The sequence below is a fragment of the Octopus bimaculoides genome, chromosome 2 (genome assembly GCF_046866305.1).
Source record: "Octopus bimaculoides isolate indiv1 chromosome 2, ASM4686630v1, whole genome shotgun sequence".
Taxonomy (NCBI): Eukaryota; Metazoa; Mollusca; class Cephalopoda; order Octopoda; family Octopodidae; genus Octopus; species Octopus bimaculoides.
Window position 1 is genome coordinate 168,985,285 of NC_142929.1, and position 19,754 is coordinate 169,005,038.

Here is a 19,754-nt window from a genome sequence, read left to right on the forward strand (position 1 = left end):
GTAAACATCTTCAGTTGATTCAGGGATTTGCACAATCTGTTAAGCTCTGATCTCTGGATTTTTATCAACACAAAAGGTTTTCATCAATATCATTCATAATAATCACATATTCGTTATAATAATTATTCTTCATATTTATATATTCTTTCCTTCTTTCTGTTATTTGTTTCTATTTGATAAATCTTTTAGATTTTACATTTTGATTTGTCAATTTTTCATTGTAGCCTAGTGTGTGTGAACTTTTTCCTACCCTAGAATGGATCCTTGGCTGGAAAGATTTTGGTTTCAAGCAAAACAAAGAATCTTTTCTGAACAATGTTAAAGGCTTTTGTAGTAGTAAGTATTGCCTATCCATTGTAATGTATCAGTAAAAACCTCCAATCACTTGACAGCCATTTATATTTCACTTTCATATATTTCTCATCATCATCATTTTTGCATATGCTTTTCTATACTGGCATGGATTGGATTAGCCATTTTGAGGCTATATTTCTCAACTGAATACTTTTCTTGATGTTATCCCATTTAGTCATCTCTTGCAATACATAAAGATACGGTGTTAGAGGTAGCACACCATCTACTTCATCCATGTCATAGATAATCATCTTTTGAAACTCCACCTTTTTTGAATGATTTGACAATTATGTCGGCTTTTATTTCCTTCCTTTAATCAGCAACCCATTCACAGATCATACTGCCCTCATACTGCTTCCTTTCATGTATGTTTTTTCTTCATCATGCACCCTGTTATCCCACTTAATTTTCATCATGTCCTTAAATGTCATATTGATACTAATATCTAATGGTTGCAAAACATTTGTAAGTCTGCCAAGCATTACAGATATGTTAGTGTTGTGTGACCAGAGGTTATCAAAATGTTCTCCATTAGATGTGCTCTAAACTGATTCTATATAAGAAAACTCTTTTCCTTTTGTAGTCTACCAGGTCATAAATTCCAAACTTCCCTTATCCATTTTCTATATCCACTCTTAACCATCCAGCCTTGTGAATGCACATGGATGACAATTCCTTTGCAAATTTTTCCTTTGGTAGGATTTTTATCTTAAAAACTTAGTACTAAGAGTGATGCAAGAAAGGATTAAAGTAATCTTACTTTTCTTGTAGCCAGTGGCGCTCAACAATACTAGTTTTTTTTCTCTCCTTTTTGGTTCAGTTTGATTCTCTGGCATGTCAAGAGTAATAAGTGTTTTGTCTATTTTCCTAGTTGAATGTAACTTGAAGTATTCCTCTTGCTGATTTCTGATTACGAACAGATGAAAATGTTATATCTTATCATGTAGGTCAGCAGGCAGCTCTTGTGCAATCTTAGTTTGCTGCTCGAGTACCAACATCATATTGTGTCATAAACCTAGTGCACCATCTAGCACTTGCTTCCTCCCATATATGGATTCCGCAGGCTGCATCATCATCATTTAATGTCCATCGTCCATGCTGGCATGGGTTGGGTGGTTTGATCAGAGCCGGGGAGCTGTACCAGACTCCAGTCTGATTTGGCATGGTTTCTACATCTGGATACTTTTCCTAATGCCAACCACTTTACAGAATGTGTTGGATACTTTTACATGGCACTGCACAGATGCTTTTTTGTGGCACCATGTAGTTGCTTTTACATGGCACCACACAGGCACTTTTATTTAGTACCACACAGATGCTTTCATTCAGTACTGCATGGGTGCTTTTACATGGCACTGCACAGATGCTTTTATGTGGCACCACTCAGGCACCCTTACAGGGCAGTGTACAGACACTTTTACGTGACTTTATACCACCAGAGGGACCAGTCTTAACACTTCTGTTGTGGAGTGTAGGTCTTCTTGAGTACATGAATTACAATTTCCATTTTGATGATTTTTTACAAGTACCCACTGTACAACATTTTTCTCCAATTGTGGACATTTGCTTGTTCACCTCTTCATTTATACATTTCTTTTTGACATTGTCTGAAATTTAATACCTCCAGTTTTTCACTTGTTTTCTGAAACACAAAATTCTCTTGCTGTAACCCAGTTAGTTGTCTTTTTGAAAACTTCAGTAACTTCTAGTTTTAAAGCTGATCTGTATTTCCTCTTTTTATGGAGGGCATATTTACACAGGATTATGGCTAAATTGTAAAACTTCAACTATATTCCATGGCTGCTATACTAAAACTGAAGTCAGCTTAGTAATAAAGAGACATTATACCTGACTTTGCTTCTTCCATAAGGAATTTCAAGAAACTAGTAACCTGATGTTTGTTTGATTTGCAATCAAAACACATACTAATAATGAGCTAGCACACAAAAAAAAAAACAACAAAAGCCTTTTCACATTGTAGCAATCATATATGGGATAATTCCTTGACTCCATTATTTGTGAAGAAGTAGGGTTAACTGTTACAGAAGATATATAAAAATTTCAGATTTTTTGCTAAAAAATAGTCAACTTTTATAAGAGATTGACTAACATGATTATATACAGTAACTTTTGTTGTTGGTTGCAAAATTGCAAGTCCTACAATTGATTGATAGTCTTTCACACTAGTTTATTACTATTTTTTATACACTTTCAGGTTCCAATATTCCTTTATTAGTTCATCCTGAAGGAAGTTCTACTAATGGACGTTATGGCTTACTAAAATTCTGGTAAATATTCTTTTAACTGAATTTTTTTGTTGTATGTTATTTGCATAGTCTTACTTTAATTAAGTTATAATATTAATCTCAAAAGAAGTTTCATAAATGACTTCTGTAAAAAAAAATACAATAAAGATTAAGAAATGACTTTTGTAAAAAAAAAAATTCAATAAAGATTAAGAAATTAGGCGCAGGAGTGGCTGTGTGGTAGCTTGCTTACCAACCACATGGTTCCAGGTTCAGTCCCACTGCGTGGCACCTTGGGCAAGTGTCTTCTACTATACCCTCGGGCCGACCAAAGCCTTGTGAGTGGATTTGGTAGATGGAAACTGAAAGAAGCCCATCGTATATATGTATATATATATATATATATATATATATATATATATATATATATATGCATGTGTTTGTCCCCCCCACCATCACTTGACAACCGATGCTGGTGTGTTTACGTCCCCGTAACTTAGCGGTTCGGCAAAAAGAGACTGATAGAATAAGTACTAGGCTTACAAAGGATAAGTCCTGGGGTCGATTTACTCGACTAAAGGCGGTGCTCCAGCATGGCCGCAGTCAAACGACTGAAACAAGTAAAAGAGTAAATGACTTCTGTAAAAAAAAAAATACAAGAATAAGAAAGAATTCTCTCCCTTAGATTTCTTACTTGCTCTTGCCTCTAGTGTATTAATCTTTTGGGTAAAGACCCCCTTCGGTCATGAATGGGATTGCACCTAGAAAGTTACCCTCCAAGGCACAAGTCCGAGCAAAGTTGTTTATGGAAGGCCAGCGGTCACCCATGCATACCAGCCTCCCCACTCCATGCCACTGATGCTATCCAAGAGAAAGGCAAAGACCAATACAGCTTGGCAGTAGTGGCTTCACCATTTATTTGCTCATTAGTTTTTGAACTATTTCTTCCATAATGTATGTTGATTTTTCTACCTTTGAGATGTAATTGTTTTTATGTTTGTATGTGTTATTTTTCTATGGCAACATCCCAGTTTGGCCTATTAGCAAATAATTCTATATGTAATAATTCATGGGATGCAAACAGAACAGTGAGAACCCAAACAATAATGTTTCAATTCATTCTTAATATGTTCTGGCAAATTAAAACGTGAATCTGTGAGTGATCAGATATTCGCGTTCGAGTCTGCTAGAACAGATTAGTATGTATAGATATGTTATAATTCTATCTGTACTTTCATGTAAAAGTATATACATTGCTGGAGGTGTGGCCAGTGGGGGGGGGGGTTCCATCTTATACATTTATCTGGAATTTTGGGTGTTAATCTTAAATGTGGAATGATTGTATAAGAATAGTTTATTTAATGATATGAGTAGGCTCTAACTAGGTAATTGTTATGTAATACACTGGTAGAAACATTCTTGTCATAATTAGTCTTTCTCAAAATGATATTTTTATTTTTATCCGTATGTGTGTATTTATGAAAACTGAAATGAAATTATTGTCATTACTTTCAGCACCTGGCCATTTTCACTTGACTTTCCATTACAACCTGTAAGCAGTATTAAAACTATTTTCCTTTCCTGTTTAATCTTCAAAACGTTTTGCTTAAAAAAAATGAAAATGCATTAAGTTGCCTTTAAAAGTGATAATCTGTCTGATGACAAAGCTAATATATCTTCTAAATATTTAAGTCACAAGTATTTTTGTGATTTTTCAGTTTTTAATACTTTTAATTGATGCAGTTTTATTATAAATTAAAATTGTTATTATCCTAACAAATCAATTTCAAATTAATTTCAGATGACTCTTCATGTATCTCGGCCAAATATTTTTCAAATTGCAGTGGTAAGTTCTTGTACAAAATTTTATCTTGCTGTTATTTATTGTTAACTATATTCTTAAAAACTAAAATTACTAATTGTTAAGCAGTCTTTTTTCATGTATACATAAGTGTGTTGTCTTCACTGCCTCACAAGACAACAATATGTGAACAACTAAATTAAAAATAATTGTGTGTATGTATGTGCCTATGTTTATATGTCTTCATATTTATATAAGTGATCAAAGATGGTAAAGCAACAGAAACCTGAACAAAACATTCTTCTTTACCATATTTTGTTGTTCAAAATTTTCATCCTTGTATGTTGAAGTTCAAATCTTACCAGCATTACCTTTTGCCTTTCATCTCTCCTCCAAGGTTGATAAACTAAATGCTGGGCATATGATGTGGTTAATTCTGTTGACTATACCATATCCCTACAAATTTGCAGCTTTCTGCTAATTGAAGAAATTAATTTAGGTAATCTATTATTTATCTAGGTAATCTATTAGATTGCAACTGAGTAAAAGTTGGTTGTCACTAACAAATTGTTAAGACCCACAGGTGCATGCATGTCTTCATTTATACACTTATTTATATTGAATATGTGTATTTTATACATGTATGCATTTGTTCATCTATTTATCCATCCTTCTTTCATTCTTACCTTCCTTCCTCCATCTTCAATCATAAGTGACATGGATCTACAATACACCATTCTTCCATTCATTTCACTTGTGTATCACATATCATCTGTGAAGCCCAGTGCTGTGAAGTTGTAATTTAAATACTAACACACTGCTTTTAAGTCTTCAGTGTACACTAGATACTCAGTACAAAGTCTGCAACCTGTACAAGAGATTACTTTCATAAAGAATCATTATTAACTTCAAATGTTTAAAACTAGTCTTATCATGATTCTTATTCTTTACAGACGACCTTAAACAGTCGATGGTGGGAGGATCTCTTCTGGTGTCTTTTTGTGCCAGTCACTTGGTTTACAATCAGGTGAGACATCTGAATTTATTTTATTCAAATAAAATTCTTTATTTGAACACTTGGGGCTTTAATCACCTGGGCTAATTTCATTCATTGGAAATTTTATACTGTCCTCATTCTGTATAAAATTGTTTTTTGTACTTTTCTCATTTTAGTTTTCCATAGGAATTTTGCAGTATTCTTTTTCTGCTAAATAATTAGTATGATAATCTAGATGCACTCCTGAAACTCTGATATGATCATATAGGATTATCTCAGGCTTCATAATGGTGAAAAGAATAAGACACATTTTCTCATGGACAGAATGTCAATCTAATGCAGATAGTGATTTATGGATAATCTAGCATTTGTTCCTGATAGCTAGACATACTGGAATATATAGAATTAAGTGTATTCTTTAACTACAAAACAAGGTTTTCAATAGAACTGAACATTAGACCTATGACTAGAGCTGAACACTAGACCAATGATTGTCATCACTATCGTGACCATTTCACTTTTAAAACTATTAGTTAGAATGTGTCCAGTCAAACAAAGTAAGGCAAATTGAAACAAATTTTTTTTTTGTCTTTTCTTAACTCATCTGAGGAGGAATAGTATCCATAATGCAAATTCTTCAAGACTTGTGAGATCAATGTTGCTGATATGCAAATTAAACTGGTGCTCACTTGAACTTGTTAAAAAAAAACATCAGTTAGGAAATTCCAGAAGAGCTACAGTTCTAAGAAAGAATGGTTGTTAAAAATGTTTAGTACAGAAATGTAGGGGTGACAATAAGTGGAGGGATGATTTGTGAGCTTGATGACAGGATATATGCTGCTAGCTTGTTCAGCTTGATCATTGAATAGCAGTATAAGATAGAGTGAGAAGAAATGCAAGCTAATAACTGTAGCACTTTGGTGAGCATGTCTTAAATTATAAATGAAATTGCTGTTATTTGTAATGGAGTGTTGGACATTATGTATGTAACAACACTACTATACCTGGTATACAAGCAATATTCCAATGTTAGCTATATTTTAAATTTGTACAGGGTTTTACTTATAGTAAGGGAAAGTTTCAAGCAGACAAAGCAAGTCATTGTGGATTGCTTCCATCTCCTCTGAAATGTATGAAGGGCAGGCCAATAGTGTTTGTATGGTCAGAGAGGTAACTTTTCTTAGGAATGAACTTACCACTTGTCCTTCCATAGTTTGAATAGATCCATGTAAAGAAAAGGGTATCAAATAGCTTGATATGGAGAGAAACTGTCTCTGGACTACAGTTTAACTGTTTAGCATTTAAACCAGCCATATCTAGCCAAAATATTCTACCTGCATTGTGTTCAAATTGGCCAAATCTGGCCCCTCACACCTATCCTACAATGTCATTCTAGAAATAAACTATCATGTCATCAGAATCTTGAACTGACAAGATAATTAATGACGAATTTGAAACAATGACAATTGATGAGCATTACATTTAACACGATAATCTGAATGCTAAAGGGTTAAGGATAATGCTAAATACAGTCAGGATGGGTTGCCATATTGAGTTAGTGGTTGGAAATTATTTCAAGCTTAACAACTGTGTGTATTTAGTGGTGAGACAGGGAGGTTGTCAGTTCTGTTCTCAATCAAGTAGACTCGGGCAAAAAGAATAATGTATGTTACAGGTAAAGAAGATAGTAAAATGCCTGAAGTTATGTCAGTAATGTAGCTAACTTAGCCTTCCAGCTATCATATCTTGATTTGTGCTAATTTAATGAAAATCTACTAAAGAATATTAATCTCTCTCTCTCTCACACACATGCATGCACACACTACACAGGTTACATTAATCCATGAATGTCATACAGTTAAGTGAGAAGGGAAGGATAACTATTTGTAAACATTCATTCACTTCCAGTTTGTATGCAAATATTCAAATTTTGCAAAACTTTCCCATCCACCAACATTTACATGAAAATTCATGGTAAACTATTAACTGTATAATAATCACAAAACAATTTCAAACATCTCACTGGTGTGCTTAAAGTAGGAACCATGTATTTTAAATACCTTTTATATTTCCTGTTTTGTTTTTTTAGAATAGATAGTTACTTTTATTAATTTGGACATTTGAATATTGATGAAGCAGTAACTTTTCAGCCTGGATGTTCCTCTTACAATTAATCCTTTAATTCTGAAGTTAGAGGAGCTCAATATTTTTGTTGTGACATTTGAACCTTTTAGTTGGTTGTCCAGCACCTTAAATGACCTGGGTGGGTCGGGGATGAATTCATCTCACTTGCATTTGATTTTTAGTTTGGTTTCTACAGCTAGATGTATTTCCTCATATCAGCTAATTTACATTGTGTACTGGGTATGTTTTCATGATGTCAGGTCTATAGAGGTAGCCATGTTCTTGTCATGAGTACATGGATCTTGTGATTCCTTGTCTCTGCCTATTTGCCAGCCTCTTTACAAAGTGAGATGCATAAGTGATAGAGACATTAATGATAGTGGTGATGTATATACATATTTAAGCAGTATACAGTTCAGCGTTCACAGCTATTTATAAATGAAAGGATTTAGTAAAAATTAGCTTATTCACATGGCAGTGTGGGAAGAATTTATATTAGATGAGTTTAACATAATTAGGCCTTTAGTATTCAGATTGCTTTGTCAAATGTAATGCTCCTTTACTCTTTTACTTGTTTCAGTAATTTGACTGCGGCCATGCTGGAGCACCGCCTTTAGTCGAGCAAATCGACCCCAGGACTTATTCTTTGTAAGCCTAGTACTTATTCTATCGGTCTCTTTTGCCGAACCGCTAAGTTACGGGGGCCTAAACACACCAGCATCGGTTGTCAAGCGATGTTGGGGGGACAAACACAGGCACACAAACACACACACACATACATATATATATATATTTATATATATATATATATATATATATATATATATATATATGTGTGTGCGACGGGCTTCTTTCAGTTTCCGTCTACCAAATCCACTCACAAGGCTTTGGTCGGCTTGAGACTATACTAGAAGACACTTGCCCAAGGTGCCACACAGTGGGACTGAACCCAGAACCATGTGGTTGGTAAGCAAGCTACTTACCACACAGCCACTCCTGCGCCTTTTATTAATTTGGACATTCGAATATTGATGAAGCAATAGCTTATTAACATTTTTTAAAATTCATCATGTATTACCTTGTAGATTTGAGAGTTCAAAGATTAAGTTGTTTATTCTTAGAATAACATTACAGTCTTGGTATGAGAGGCCAGATCTAACCAGTTTGAACATAAAGTACATGGAATATTTTAAATGCTAAAGGATTAATAGTTAGGATTTATAAATACTCTGGAAATCCACCAAAATGTAGTTAATCTTTGTTTAGATCTCACCTTTAAATATATCCCTAGTAATCTCCAGATTATCTTCAAATTAAGGAATTTTTATGGAAGATTCAAAGACTATAATGAAGCACTCATTATGAAAATACCCTGAACCTTTCATTTGTGTGGGACGGAGTTTGCTTCCCAACCACATGGTTCCAATTTCAATCCCACTGTGTGGCACCTTGGGCAAGTGTCTTATGCTATAGCCGTGAGCCAACAAAAGCCTTGGTAGATGAAAACTGAAAGAAGCCTTTTGTATGGGTGTGTAGCTTTGTGTCTGTGTTTGTCTCCCATCACTGCTTGACAAGCAGTATTGGTGTGTTTATGTCCCTGTAACCTAGCAGTTCAGTGAAAGAGTTCATTAGAATAAACACAAGGCTTAAAAAAATGACTGAGGTCGATTCATTCAACTAAAATTCTTCAAGACAGTGCCCCAGCATGGGCGCAGTCTAATGACTGAAACAAGAAAAGAAAAACAAAGTTACCACTTCTATCTCAAAAACTTTCTTTAAACTCTTTAATAGATATTTTCCCCCTTAATCATAAATACCATAAAATTCTTAACCAAAATTCCTTAAAAATATTATATTCAACTACCTGAAGCTTTCTCAAATGGTTGCAGCATTCAGTCAGCGGAAACTAAATCTCTAAGAGGTTAACTAAAATATATGTAACTGCAATTTCACTAACCGAAATTTATGACGACGACCACCACCACCACCACCACTACCACCACTTAATGTCCATTGTCCATGCTGGCATGGGTTGGGTAGTTTGACCAGAGTTGGTAAGCTGGAGAGCTTCACCAGGCTCCAGTGTCATTTGGCATGGTTTCCACAGCTGGATGCCCTTCTTAATGCCAACTACTTCACAGTATGTGCTGGGTGCTTTTCTGTGGCACTGCCTAGGGGCCTTCATGTGCAACTGGCACAAGTGCTTTTTAAATGCCTAGATGAAATTGACAGTCAGTCCTTTTAAAAATTGATTTCCCCATTTTTAATATCTCAAATAGTAAAACTGCCACATTGTTATCCACTCATATTTAAATATCTCAAAAAATCTTTTCTCTGACAAAACCATATCACACCACAGAATTGTATGAAATCCTATTTTTCAAACAAAAATTGTTAAATAAATATTCTGAACTGCGATTTTTTACAGTATTACAGTTAATAGATATTTAACTCTTTTCTTACTGTATATCTGCCAAAATACTCTTCCTTTGTTTCAATTCATTTTTAAAATAATTAAGAATTTAATAAAATAATTTTGTCATTATTAAGCTACTGCTTGGCACTTAAATTAGCATGAAATTTTGATGGGAGATTGTAATTTACCCCTCTAGCATTTAAACTGGCCATATCTGGCCAAAATATTCAGCTCTGTTTTAGCTTCAAACTGGTCAGATCCAGCCTCTCTCACTTCCACTACAATATTATGCTGAAAATAAACAATCGTCATTGAAATCTCAAAGTTACAAGTTATGCATGACTAATTCAAATCAATGTGAATAAATGATCATTACATTTGACAGAGAAATCTAAATGCTAGAGGGTTAGACCACTTTAAAACCGGATGTTTGTGTCCTAGAACCAGGGACGATCTCAATTGGGTTGGTAACAAAAAGGTTAAATTTCTGAAATATAGATCCATTAATTTCATGAATAGGTAACCTCCTTCCTTTACATCCCTAAATTGTTTATATTTTATATTCAATTTGCTTTTCTATCATTACATAATTCTTATTTCATGTATTATGTTCTTAATTTATTCATGTGTATCCTAATTTTTAGAATTAATATACTGTATTCTTGCATGTTATAAGAAGTGACTAAAAAGGTTAGCATCAGGTACTGCATCAAAACAATGTCTCAAAATTCATTTCCAGCTTGTGCATATATGGAAAAGTAAACCTCTCACGGAATATGCTAGTAGCAGTGGCTATTTGATTTATAGTCAATCGCTTGTCATCCATCACCATACAATGAACACAATCTATGTTTTCCTTGGTGGTAACAGTTGCAGGACGTCTAGACCTTGGGTCATCTTCAAGACACTCCCTTCTCCTTGATTCAATTGCCCACTTTTTGCATTGTTGATAATGCTAGAGCATCATCCCCTAATGTAGCAACCATGTCAGCATGAATGTACCCTTTTTCTGCAGGTGCTTGATAACGTCATGATGCCTAGTTTTGTCCATTTTCTAGAGAAGTTGATACTAGTTACTTTTGAAGTCTTCTTTGAACAGTCAGATGTCAGTTTACTGGTGGCAACAGCACCCCCAGTTATCACCATTGTACTCCAGTGTTGACTTTGACACAAGTTCTACAGCCAGATGTCCTTACAAACCACAAAACCACTTTATAGCATGTATTGGGGGGGGGGGGGTTATGGCACTAGCACTAGTTAGGCTGCTTTGCTGCTTGCATAACTAGGACCCCTTTGACTAAATGGGGCTGTAGTTTAGAGGGAAACAGCTCTATGGTAGGAGATGGTAGGGTTAAAGTATAAGAGAAAGGGCTAAAACAGAACAGGTTTCTTACTGTTGAGCTACATGGTTACTGACATTGTAGAACAGAGGCTGGGAGTGATTGGGGTGGAGCTTAGGAGAGATAAAAATAGTGGTGATAAGATATCAGGGTGGACCTTCAATGTACAATCTGAATAAATGAGCAGAACAAGTGATATGGGTGGGCAGAGGTTGCAAGAGGGTAAGAGATGGGATTGAGTGAGGGGTAAATATAAGGAAGAACAGGTGTTGAAGGATAAGTAGGGAAGATAGAAAAGGGTAGCTGACAACTGTAGGGTGGAGGGATGGAGTGAATGGTGGATAAGAGATTGGGGTGATCAATGATACATTTGGATTGGAGAAAGTAGGAGAGGGTAGGAAATGATTAACTGTGCAGAAAGGGAGAGGTGAAGAGTAACAGAATGGTAATAAAGGAGAGAGGTAAAGGATAAAAAGGAGGAATAAGACATGTAGTTGTTAGTGATCAGTGTAAAATGGGGGTGGCAAGGACATTATTAAGAATGAAGGGTGAATAAGTGAAATAGTTCCTGGTGGTGAGAAGTGATATCGGGAAAAGGCTGGTGAATTAAGCAATTCTGATCACATTAAATTACAACAGCAGAATATTGTAATTAGAGAGATGATGGGTGGTGGGTAAGCTTCTGGAAAATACTGGACAGGAGCCCATTTATGAATATATATACACATTGTGCTGGCACGCTCTCAGATTCACTAAGATAGGCAGGTCTTCTTGAAAGCCAGATATCACCAATTATTCCAGTCCTTTGTCATCTCTTCAATGAGGTCAATGTCCTGAGATCAGCCTTCACCAGTTCACAACATATTTCCTGGGTTGATTTCTTCTGCAGGCTCCATCCACTTTAAATGATATGCACTTCTTTATACAGTTATCTTCATTAAGAGGTTTGCTTCCCAGCCACATCATTTAGGGTTTAGTCCTACTGCTTGACAACTTGGGCAAGTGTCTTGTATCATAGCCTCTGGCCAACCAATGCCTTATGGGCGGATTTGGTAAAGCAAAACTGAAAGAAACCCTTTGTATATATGTATGTGTTTATGTGTCATTGTCCTGACATCGCATGATAGTTGTAAACTGGTACTACTGTCATTTATTTCCAATCTTCTATGAGAAACATGTCAAGCTATGAGGAAATGTTACCTTATCTAGAAAAAAGTGAGGGTTAGTGAGAGGAAGGGTGTCTAGCCATAGAAAATCTGTCTCAACAAATTCCATCTGACCCATACAAGCATGGGAAAGTAGACATTGAAAATGATTATATATGTATATAGGCACAGGTGTGACTGTGTGTTAAGAAGTTTGCTTTTCCAACCACATGGTTCCAGGTTCAGTCCCACTGTTTGTCACCTTGGGCAAGTGTCATCTTCTATAACCTTGGGCTGACCAAAACCTTGTGAGTGGATTTGGTAGATGAAAACTGCATTTGTGTCTGTGTCTGTCCCCCCACAACCACTTGACAACTGGTGTCAGTGTGTTTATGTCCCTTTTACTTGGTGGTTCAGCATAAGAGACTGATAAAATAAGTACCAAGTTTAAAAAGAAAATAAGCACTGGGGGTCAAATAGTTCAACTAAAATTCCTCAAGGTGGGGCCCCAACATGGTTGCAGTCTAATGACTGAAACGAGTAAAAGATATATCATCATCATCATCATCATCGTTTAACGTCCGCTTTCCATGCTAGCATGGGTTGGACGATTTGACTGAGGACTGGTGAAACCGGATGGCAACACCAGGCTCCAGTCTGATTTGGCAGAGTTTCTACAGCTGGATGCCCTTCCTAACGCCAACCACTCAGAGAGTGTAGTGGGTGCTTTTACGTGTCACCTGCACGAAAACGGCCACGCTCGAAATGGTGTCTTTTATGTGCCACCCGCACAAGCCAGTCCAGGGGCACTGGCAACGATCTCGCTCGAAAATCCTACAGGAGCCAGTCAGGCGGTACTGGCAACGGCCACGCTCAAAATGGTGCATCTCATGTGCCACCCGCACAAGAACCAGTCCAGGGGCACTGGCAACGATCTTACTTGGCTTGCCGGGTCTTCTCACGCACAGCACATTTCCAAAGGTCTCGGTCAGTAGTCATCGCCTCGGTGAGGCCCAATGTATGAAGGTCTTGCCTCACCACCTCAGCCCAGGTCTTCCTGGGCCTACCTCTTCCACGGGTTCCCTCAACTGTTAGGGTGTGGCACTTTTTCACGCAGCTATCCTCCTCCATTCTCACCACATGTCCATACCAGCGCAATCGTCTCTCTTGCACGCCACAACTGATGCTTCTAATGTTCAGCTTTTCTCTCAAGATACTTACACTCTGACGGGTATTCACATTGACATTACACATCCAACGGAGCATACTGGCTTCATTCCTTGCGAGCTTACGTATGTCCTCAGCAGTTACAGCCCATGTTTCACTGCCATGTAGCATGGTTGTTCGTACGCATGCGTCATACAGTCTGCCTTTTACTCTGAGTGAGAGTCCCTTTGTCGCCAGCAGGGGTAAGAGCTCTCTAAACTTTGCCCAGGCTATTCTTATTCTAGCAGCTACACTTTCAGCGCACCCACCCCCACTACTAACTTGGTCGCCCAGATAGCGGAAGCTATCGACTACCTCTAGTTTTTCACCCTGATATATATATATATATATATATATAAGGCTAAACTATTACAATGGGTTTTTTTACTAGAACTATGTGTTTCATCTACCTGTTGGGCCACAGCTGATTCTATATTGTAAACAAGGCACAGGCATGGTTGTAGGGTAAGAAGCTTGCTTCTCAACCACATGGTTCCAGGTTCAGTCCCACTGCATGACACCTTGGGCAAGTGTCTTCTACTATAGCCTCAGGCTGACCAAAGCCTTGTGAGTGGATTTGGGAGGCGGAAACTGAAAGAAGTCCATCACATATATGCATATATTTATGTGTGTGTGTCTGTGTTAGTCCCCCCCCCTCGCCGCTTGACAACCAGTGTTTGTGCGTTTACGCCCCCGTAACTTAACAGTTCAGCAAAAGAGACTGATAGAATAAGTACTAGGCTTTGAAATAATAAGTCCCAGGGTTGAATTATTCGGCTAAAAGCTTTCAAGATGGTGCTCCAGTATGGCCACAGTCAAATGACTGAAACGAGTAAAAGAATAAAAGTGCTTCATTTGATACATTCTGTTCTTAAAGTATGTGAACTCAAATATTTTTCTTATCAGTTGAAAAAGCAATTTATTTATATGCTTAAAACTGTTTTTTGTAGAAGATACATTGATTGCAGTAACATAATGCATGTGCCAAAATTCCATATTGAACATCTTTAATCAGAAAGTCTACTTCACCCATGTGACGCTACGTGGGTGAAGAGATGTAACTTCGACTAGAACCTACAGACATACTAGAACAGAAAACAGAGGAAATATAACATGCTCAGAGCAACCATGCTGCACCCAAAGTCATTAAACATTACATATTGTAAAACACAATGTAATCTACAAGCAGGTACGAGGCAGAGTATAGATTGATATGTGGGTCAAATCTGGATGTTCGACAAACTGTTTCTGTGCATGCATCCATTCAGTTAGCACTGACAGAGGCTACACAATAACAATACCAAACAAAATGCTACTTAAACAAGTATACCTTGTTTATAATAGTGCAGAAAATGTGTACTAGTTTGGCTACTGTTGAAAATGGATTGATAATAAATCTTCAATATACAGGGTGGGTCAAAAGCCATACACCAAAACATTAGACATTTTATTTATATTACATTATTATTGTTATTATTCATTTTGTTTATCATGTACAAGTATGTGTGTATTCATCATTATTTTATTCGATTTTAGAAAAATCGAAGCATGTCTGATACTTCTGGAGCATGTTGAACTTATTGGTGCATAACTTTTGGCCCATCCAATATATACGGATACACATACACACTTGGTTGGTTAAGTGTAACATATTAACTGTAACCGTTTCTCAAGATCTTAACCTGCATGTTTCATGCATTTTATAGATTTTATAAGTGAAACAGCATTGCTTGGTTTTAAGATCCAAATTGTAACATATCTTCCTCCTTTTTTTTTTTTTTTTGTCTCTTTTGTTAGGTGTTTACCTGTGATGGAAAAGCCTCTATCTGTGTCTGCTGAAGAGTTTTCAGAAGATGTTCGACAGAAAGTTGCTGCTGATTTACATTTAATTGCTACAGATTACACAACAGCAGATAAGGCTGAACTACAGAAAAAATATCTCAATAGCAAATTTCAAGGTAAATGTTCACCAATAAACACTTTTCTTAGTCATTGTTATTAACTAATGGTATTCAGGAAATCATCATCATCATCGTTTAACGTCCGCTTTCCATGCTAGCATGGGTTGGATGATTTGACTGAGGACTGGTGCAACCGGATGGCTACACCAGGCTCCAATCTAATTTGGCAGAGTTTCTACAGCTGGATGCCCTTCCTAACGCCAACCACTCAGAGAGTGTAGTGGGTGCTTTTACGTGTCACCCGCACGAAAATGGCCACGCTCGAAATGGTGTCTTTTATGTGCCACCCGCACAAGAGCCAGTCCAGGGGCACTGGCAACGATCTCACTCGAAAACCCTACAAGGCCAGTCAGGTGGTACTGGCAACGGTCATGCTCAGGATGGTACATCTTATGTGCCACCCGCACAAGAGCCAGTCCAGGGGCACTGGCAACGATCTCACTTGGCTTGCCGGGTCTTCTCACGCACAGCACATTTCCAAAGGTCTCGGTCAGTAGTCATCGCCTCGGTGAGGCCCAATGTTCGAAGGTCTTGCCTCACCACCTCAGCCCAGGTCTTCCTGGGCCTACCTCTTCCACGGGTTCCCTCGTGTAACTTAATTTCAACTTTGAATGATTTTCATCATCATCATCATCGTTTAATGTCCGCTTTCCATGCTAGCATGGGTTGGACGATTTGACTGAGGACTGGTGATCCAGATGGCTACACCAGGCTCCAATCTGCTCTGGCAGAGTTTTTACAGCTGGATACCCTTCCTAACGCCAACCACTCTGAGAGTGTAGTGGGTGCTTTTACATGTCACCGGCACGAGGGCCAGTCTGGTGGTACTGGCAACAGCCATGCTCAAATGGTGTTTTTTTTACGTGCCACCTGCACAGGAGTCAGTCCAGCGGCGCTGTCAACGACCTTGCTCGAGTTTTTTGTTTACATGCCACTGGCACGGAAGCCAGACTGCTGCTCTGACAGTGATCTTTTAAATATAATGGCTAACCTTCAACTTTTTTGCCATCCAAGGGGTTTTTTAATCCAATATTCTACATGTTATTATTTATAGCTTCATCTACTTGATGTTCCACCATTAAAAATTATTTACTACATATCTACCTGTATGGACAAATATATGTATGTGTATAGGTGTAGGCATAGCTGGGTAACAATGAGGTTTGCTTCATAACCTCATGATTTCAGGTTTCTTATCACTGACTGTTGTAACCCATGTAATGTAAAATTTGCATGTTTAGAAAAACAAAACACCTAGGTTATCTACTCATGAAAACCAACACTTACATTAAGGTGAACATAAGGTATCTCTGAGTAATTAACCAGTGTCTAGCTTTCTTAATATTACAGCCCATTGTAAGGCAGAATTGTTAGCATGCCAGGCAACATGCTTAGCAGCATTTCGTCTGTCCTTACATTCTGAGTTCAAATTCTGTCAAGGTTGATTTTTTTCCTTTCATTCTTTCCGGATTGATAAAATAAGTACCAATTGAACACTGGGGTTGCTGTTATCAACTTACACTCTCCCCTGAAATTGCTGGCCTTCGTGCCAAAATTTGAAATCACTTTTACAGCCATTAGGCTGTGGTTAAGGTAAATAATTCTCCTTCCTTCAGCCTTTTTGCCTTACAAAATAGGTTCATATTTACTTGGCTGGGTGGTTAGCCATTAAGTAGACCATCATATTCCTTACTAGAATACTTGGTTATAGTCTTATGTGGCTTTTAACTATGGTGTTGTTTCTAAAGGATACAACAGCTATAGTAAGATTTGAATTTGTGTCTCTATCAGTATGCTATTACTTTAAGTGTATGTATGAATATACAAAAGGTGAAGAGTAAATTTTTTTCTTATTTATATATGGAAATATATATTTGCATATTTCTTGGTAATCTTATTTATATTATCTAAATTAGATGAGATCACTGAACAACACCAACAACATAAAGACCAAGATACTGACCTACTGCTGAATATGGATGCAGAGATGCGAAAGATGGTTACCCAAGTACAGGATGTGTTGCCTAATGTATCAATTAAAGAAATTACTAAAGTCTTAGGTTTGTTATTCCATTTCTGATTTCTCATAAAGTTTTGTTTTATCAATATGTAAATACAAACTTTTGTTTGCTATTCTACATTGGCTGCAGTAAAATAGCAATTTAGGCAACTTAGGTTAACTATGATTTACGCATAAACCTTAATGTAGTTTCTGACTTGTCCTCACAATTCTTGCATTACTAACTTTACTGGTCTTAGAAATTATTCCTTTAAGAAATGGACAATCCAAGTAGAGAACAGCAACAAAAGAGACCCACTAAAGTTATTTCAATATTTTAAAGAATTGAATGTAATTATGGTGATGAGGAACCAACAAACTATCATTGACTAATGAAGATGTTTAACTTTTATTAGTAATCTGTATTATTGGCTCTAGAATATAGTTGTGAATTACAGCGTTTATTATATTTTGAAACCTTTATTTCTAGCTCAAACAAAAGATGTTGACACAACAATAACCAATATTTTGGAAAATCAAAGCACTTCAGAAAATAGTAAACCTACTTCTGGTTCTTCACCTGAAAATATATCCAATGGATACACGACAACAGAGGTATTACCAGCTGCTGTAAGTCTTCTAAAAGATTCATTTATTATATTTCTGGCTGATGCCAGTGCCGCCTGACTAGCACATAAAAAGCACCATTCAAATAATTAAGCTATAGAATTCTAATCTAGCCATCCTTTATATTATGGACTCTTCTAAAATATCATATTATATATAGTGTCGTAATTCACTTTAGCCTGCAATAATAATTTTAACATTATCTGCTTGAAGATAATGGCCTAATTAAACATTTGGTTTTAAAAATCATCTAACTTATCATATCTTTTAAAGTTTTAACTTTGTGAATCTATTAACTCTGATGAGAGAAACATAGAGAACTGCTATGGTTGGAGTTAGCTCACCCATAGCAACCTATATCATTCTCTTTAAAATATGAAACACTTCATATCTTCATATATTGCATACTGGAGAGATCACATTATTTCTATCTCTGATCTCTTAACCCCTTAGTTTAATTATTTCTCTTGACTCAGGAATTTTTACTATATTGTTTGCATTTCTATTCTAGGATACACCAAATGTCTACAAATCTGTAGCATTCTCATCATCAGGAAAAGTCCGGCAGCAGTCATTAGAAGAACGTAAAAATCAAATGTTATTTAATGCCCGTCAGAGATACCTTCGAAAGCAGAAACTTAATTGAACATTACTTGTAAGGGATAGAGGAGACAAGTGTTTTGTTCCTTTCTCCTTTCTCCTCTCCACATAGCTACATCTTATTCCTCACATCCTACCCTTTTCCCCCCTTCCATCTCTTTTTGCTTCTCCTTCTCATTCTTCTCTTACCTTCCATCCACACTTCTTTGATGATGCATTCTATTTTGTGGTTGTATCCATTTAGTTTGTCTCAATCACCATCAATGATTGTTTCCCTGGAATCTTGCTAGCAATATTTTGATTCTTTCAAAGAAAGTATTTGATCAAATGTTGGAGGAATTTGCCAATGAAGTACACCCTTGCTACAAGTGAACTGGGCCTCTTTAGAAATTTGGTATAAAAGAGTAAGAGGTGGAGGTGTGTATGTGTGCGTGTGTGAGAGAGAGAAAGAGCATGCAATCATTTGCTTGCCTTCAGTTTTTATGTTTTTATTTTACATCTTTTCAATATATTTTGGTTTGGTTTAATTTCATGCAAAAAATAAATACTCTGGATCCAATTTTTGCTGTGAGTTTTTAACAGGTGTAATCTCCTTGTTTAAATAGCACGGCATCAGGATTCAGCATCTACAAACAAATCAAGAGCTGTACAAACACTTATATATATATATATATATATATATATATATATATATATATATGTATAATCCTCTGTTAGTGTGCTTTACATGCATTTGTGTGCACTGCTGTGGAGTTTGGGATTTGTTTTTTTTTTTTTTTTTTTTGTGGATTTGAAGTTCTTACAGAGTGGATTGTGTATGGATGTACACACACTAGGCAAATTGAAGTTAAGATAATTCAAAACATTTGAAACATTTTGATGTTTTTGCAGGTTTTTATTAATTTTTTCCCCCTTATTTTTCTTTTTAGTTCCTATTA

At 36.5% G+C, this 19,754-nt stretch overlaps 1 protein-coding gene across 2 annotated transcripts in view; it reads left to right on the plus strand.

Moving 5' to 3' along the window:
• LOC106872977 (lipid droplet-regulating VLDL assembly factor AUP1) overlaps positions 1–19,375 on the plus strand; it is a 46,453-nt gene extending 27,078 nt beyond the window's left edge. For both annotated transcript variants that reach the window (XM_014920164.3, XM_052965706.2), the window contains exons 4-12: positions 225–336; positions 2,570–2,642; positions 4,116–4,152; positions 4,402–4,446; positions 5,355–5,428; positions 15,427–15,587; positions 17,507–17,650; positions 18,080–18,219; positions 18,728–19,375. In XM_014920164.3, the coding sequence (XP_014775650.1) occupies positions 225–336; positions 2,570–2,642; positions 4,116–4,152; positions 4,402–4,446; positions 5,355–5,428; positions 15,427–15,587; positions 17,507–17,650; positions 18,080–18,219; positions 18,728–18,862 (921 nt within the window). In that variant the 3' untranslated portion in view covers positions 18,863–19,375. The remainder of the gene's footprint in view (positions 1–224; positions 337–2,569; positions 2,643–4,115; positions 4,153–4,401; positions 4,447–5,354; positions 5,429–15,426; positions 15,588–17,506; positions 17,651–18,079; positions 18,220–18,727) is intronic.
• Positions 19,376–19,754: the final 379 nt, after the last annotated feature.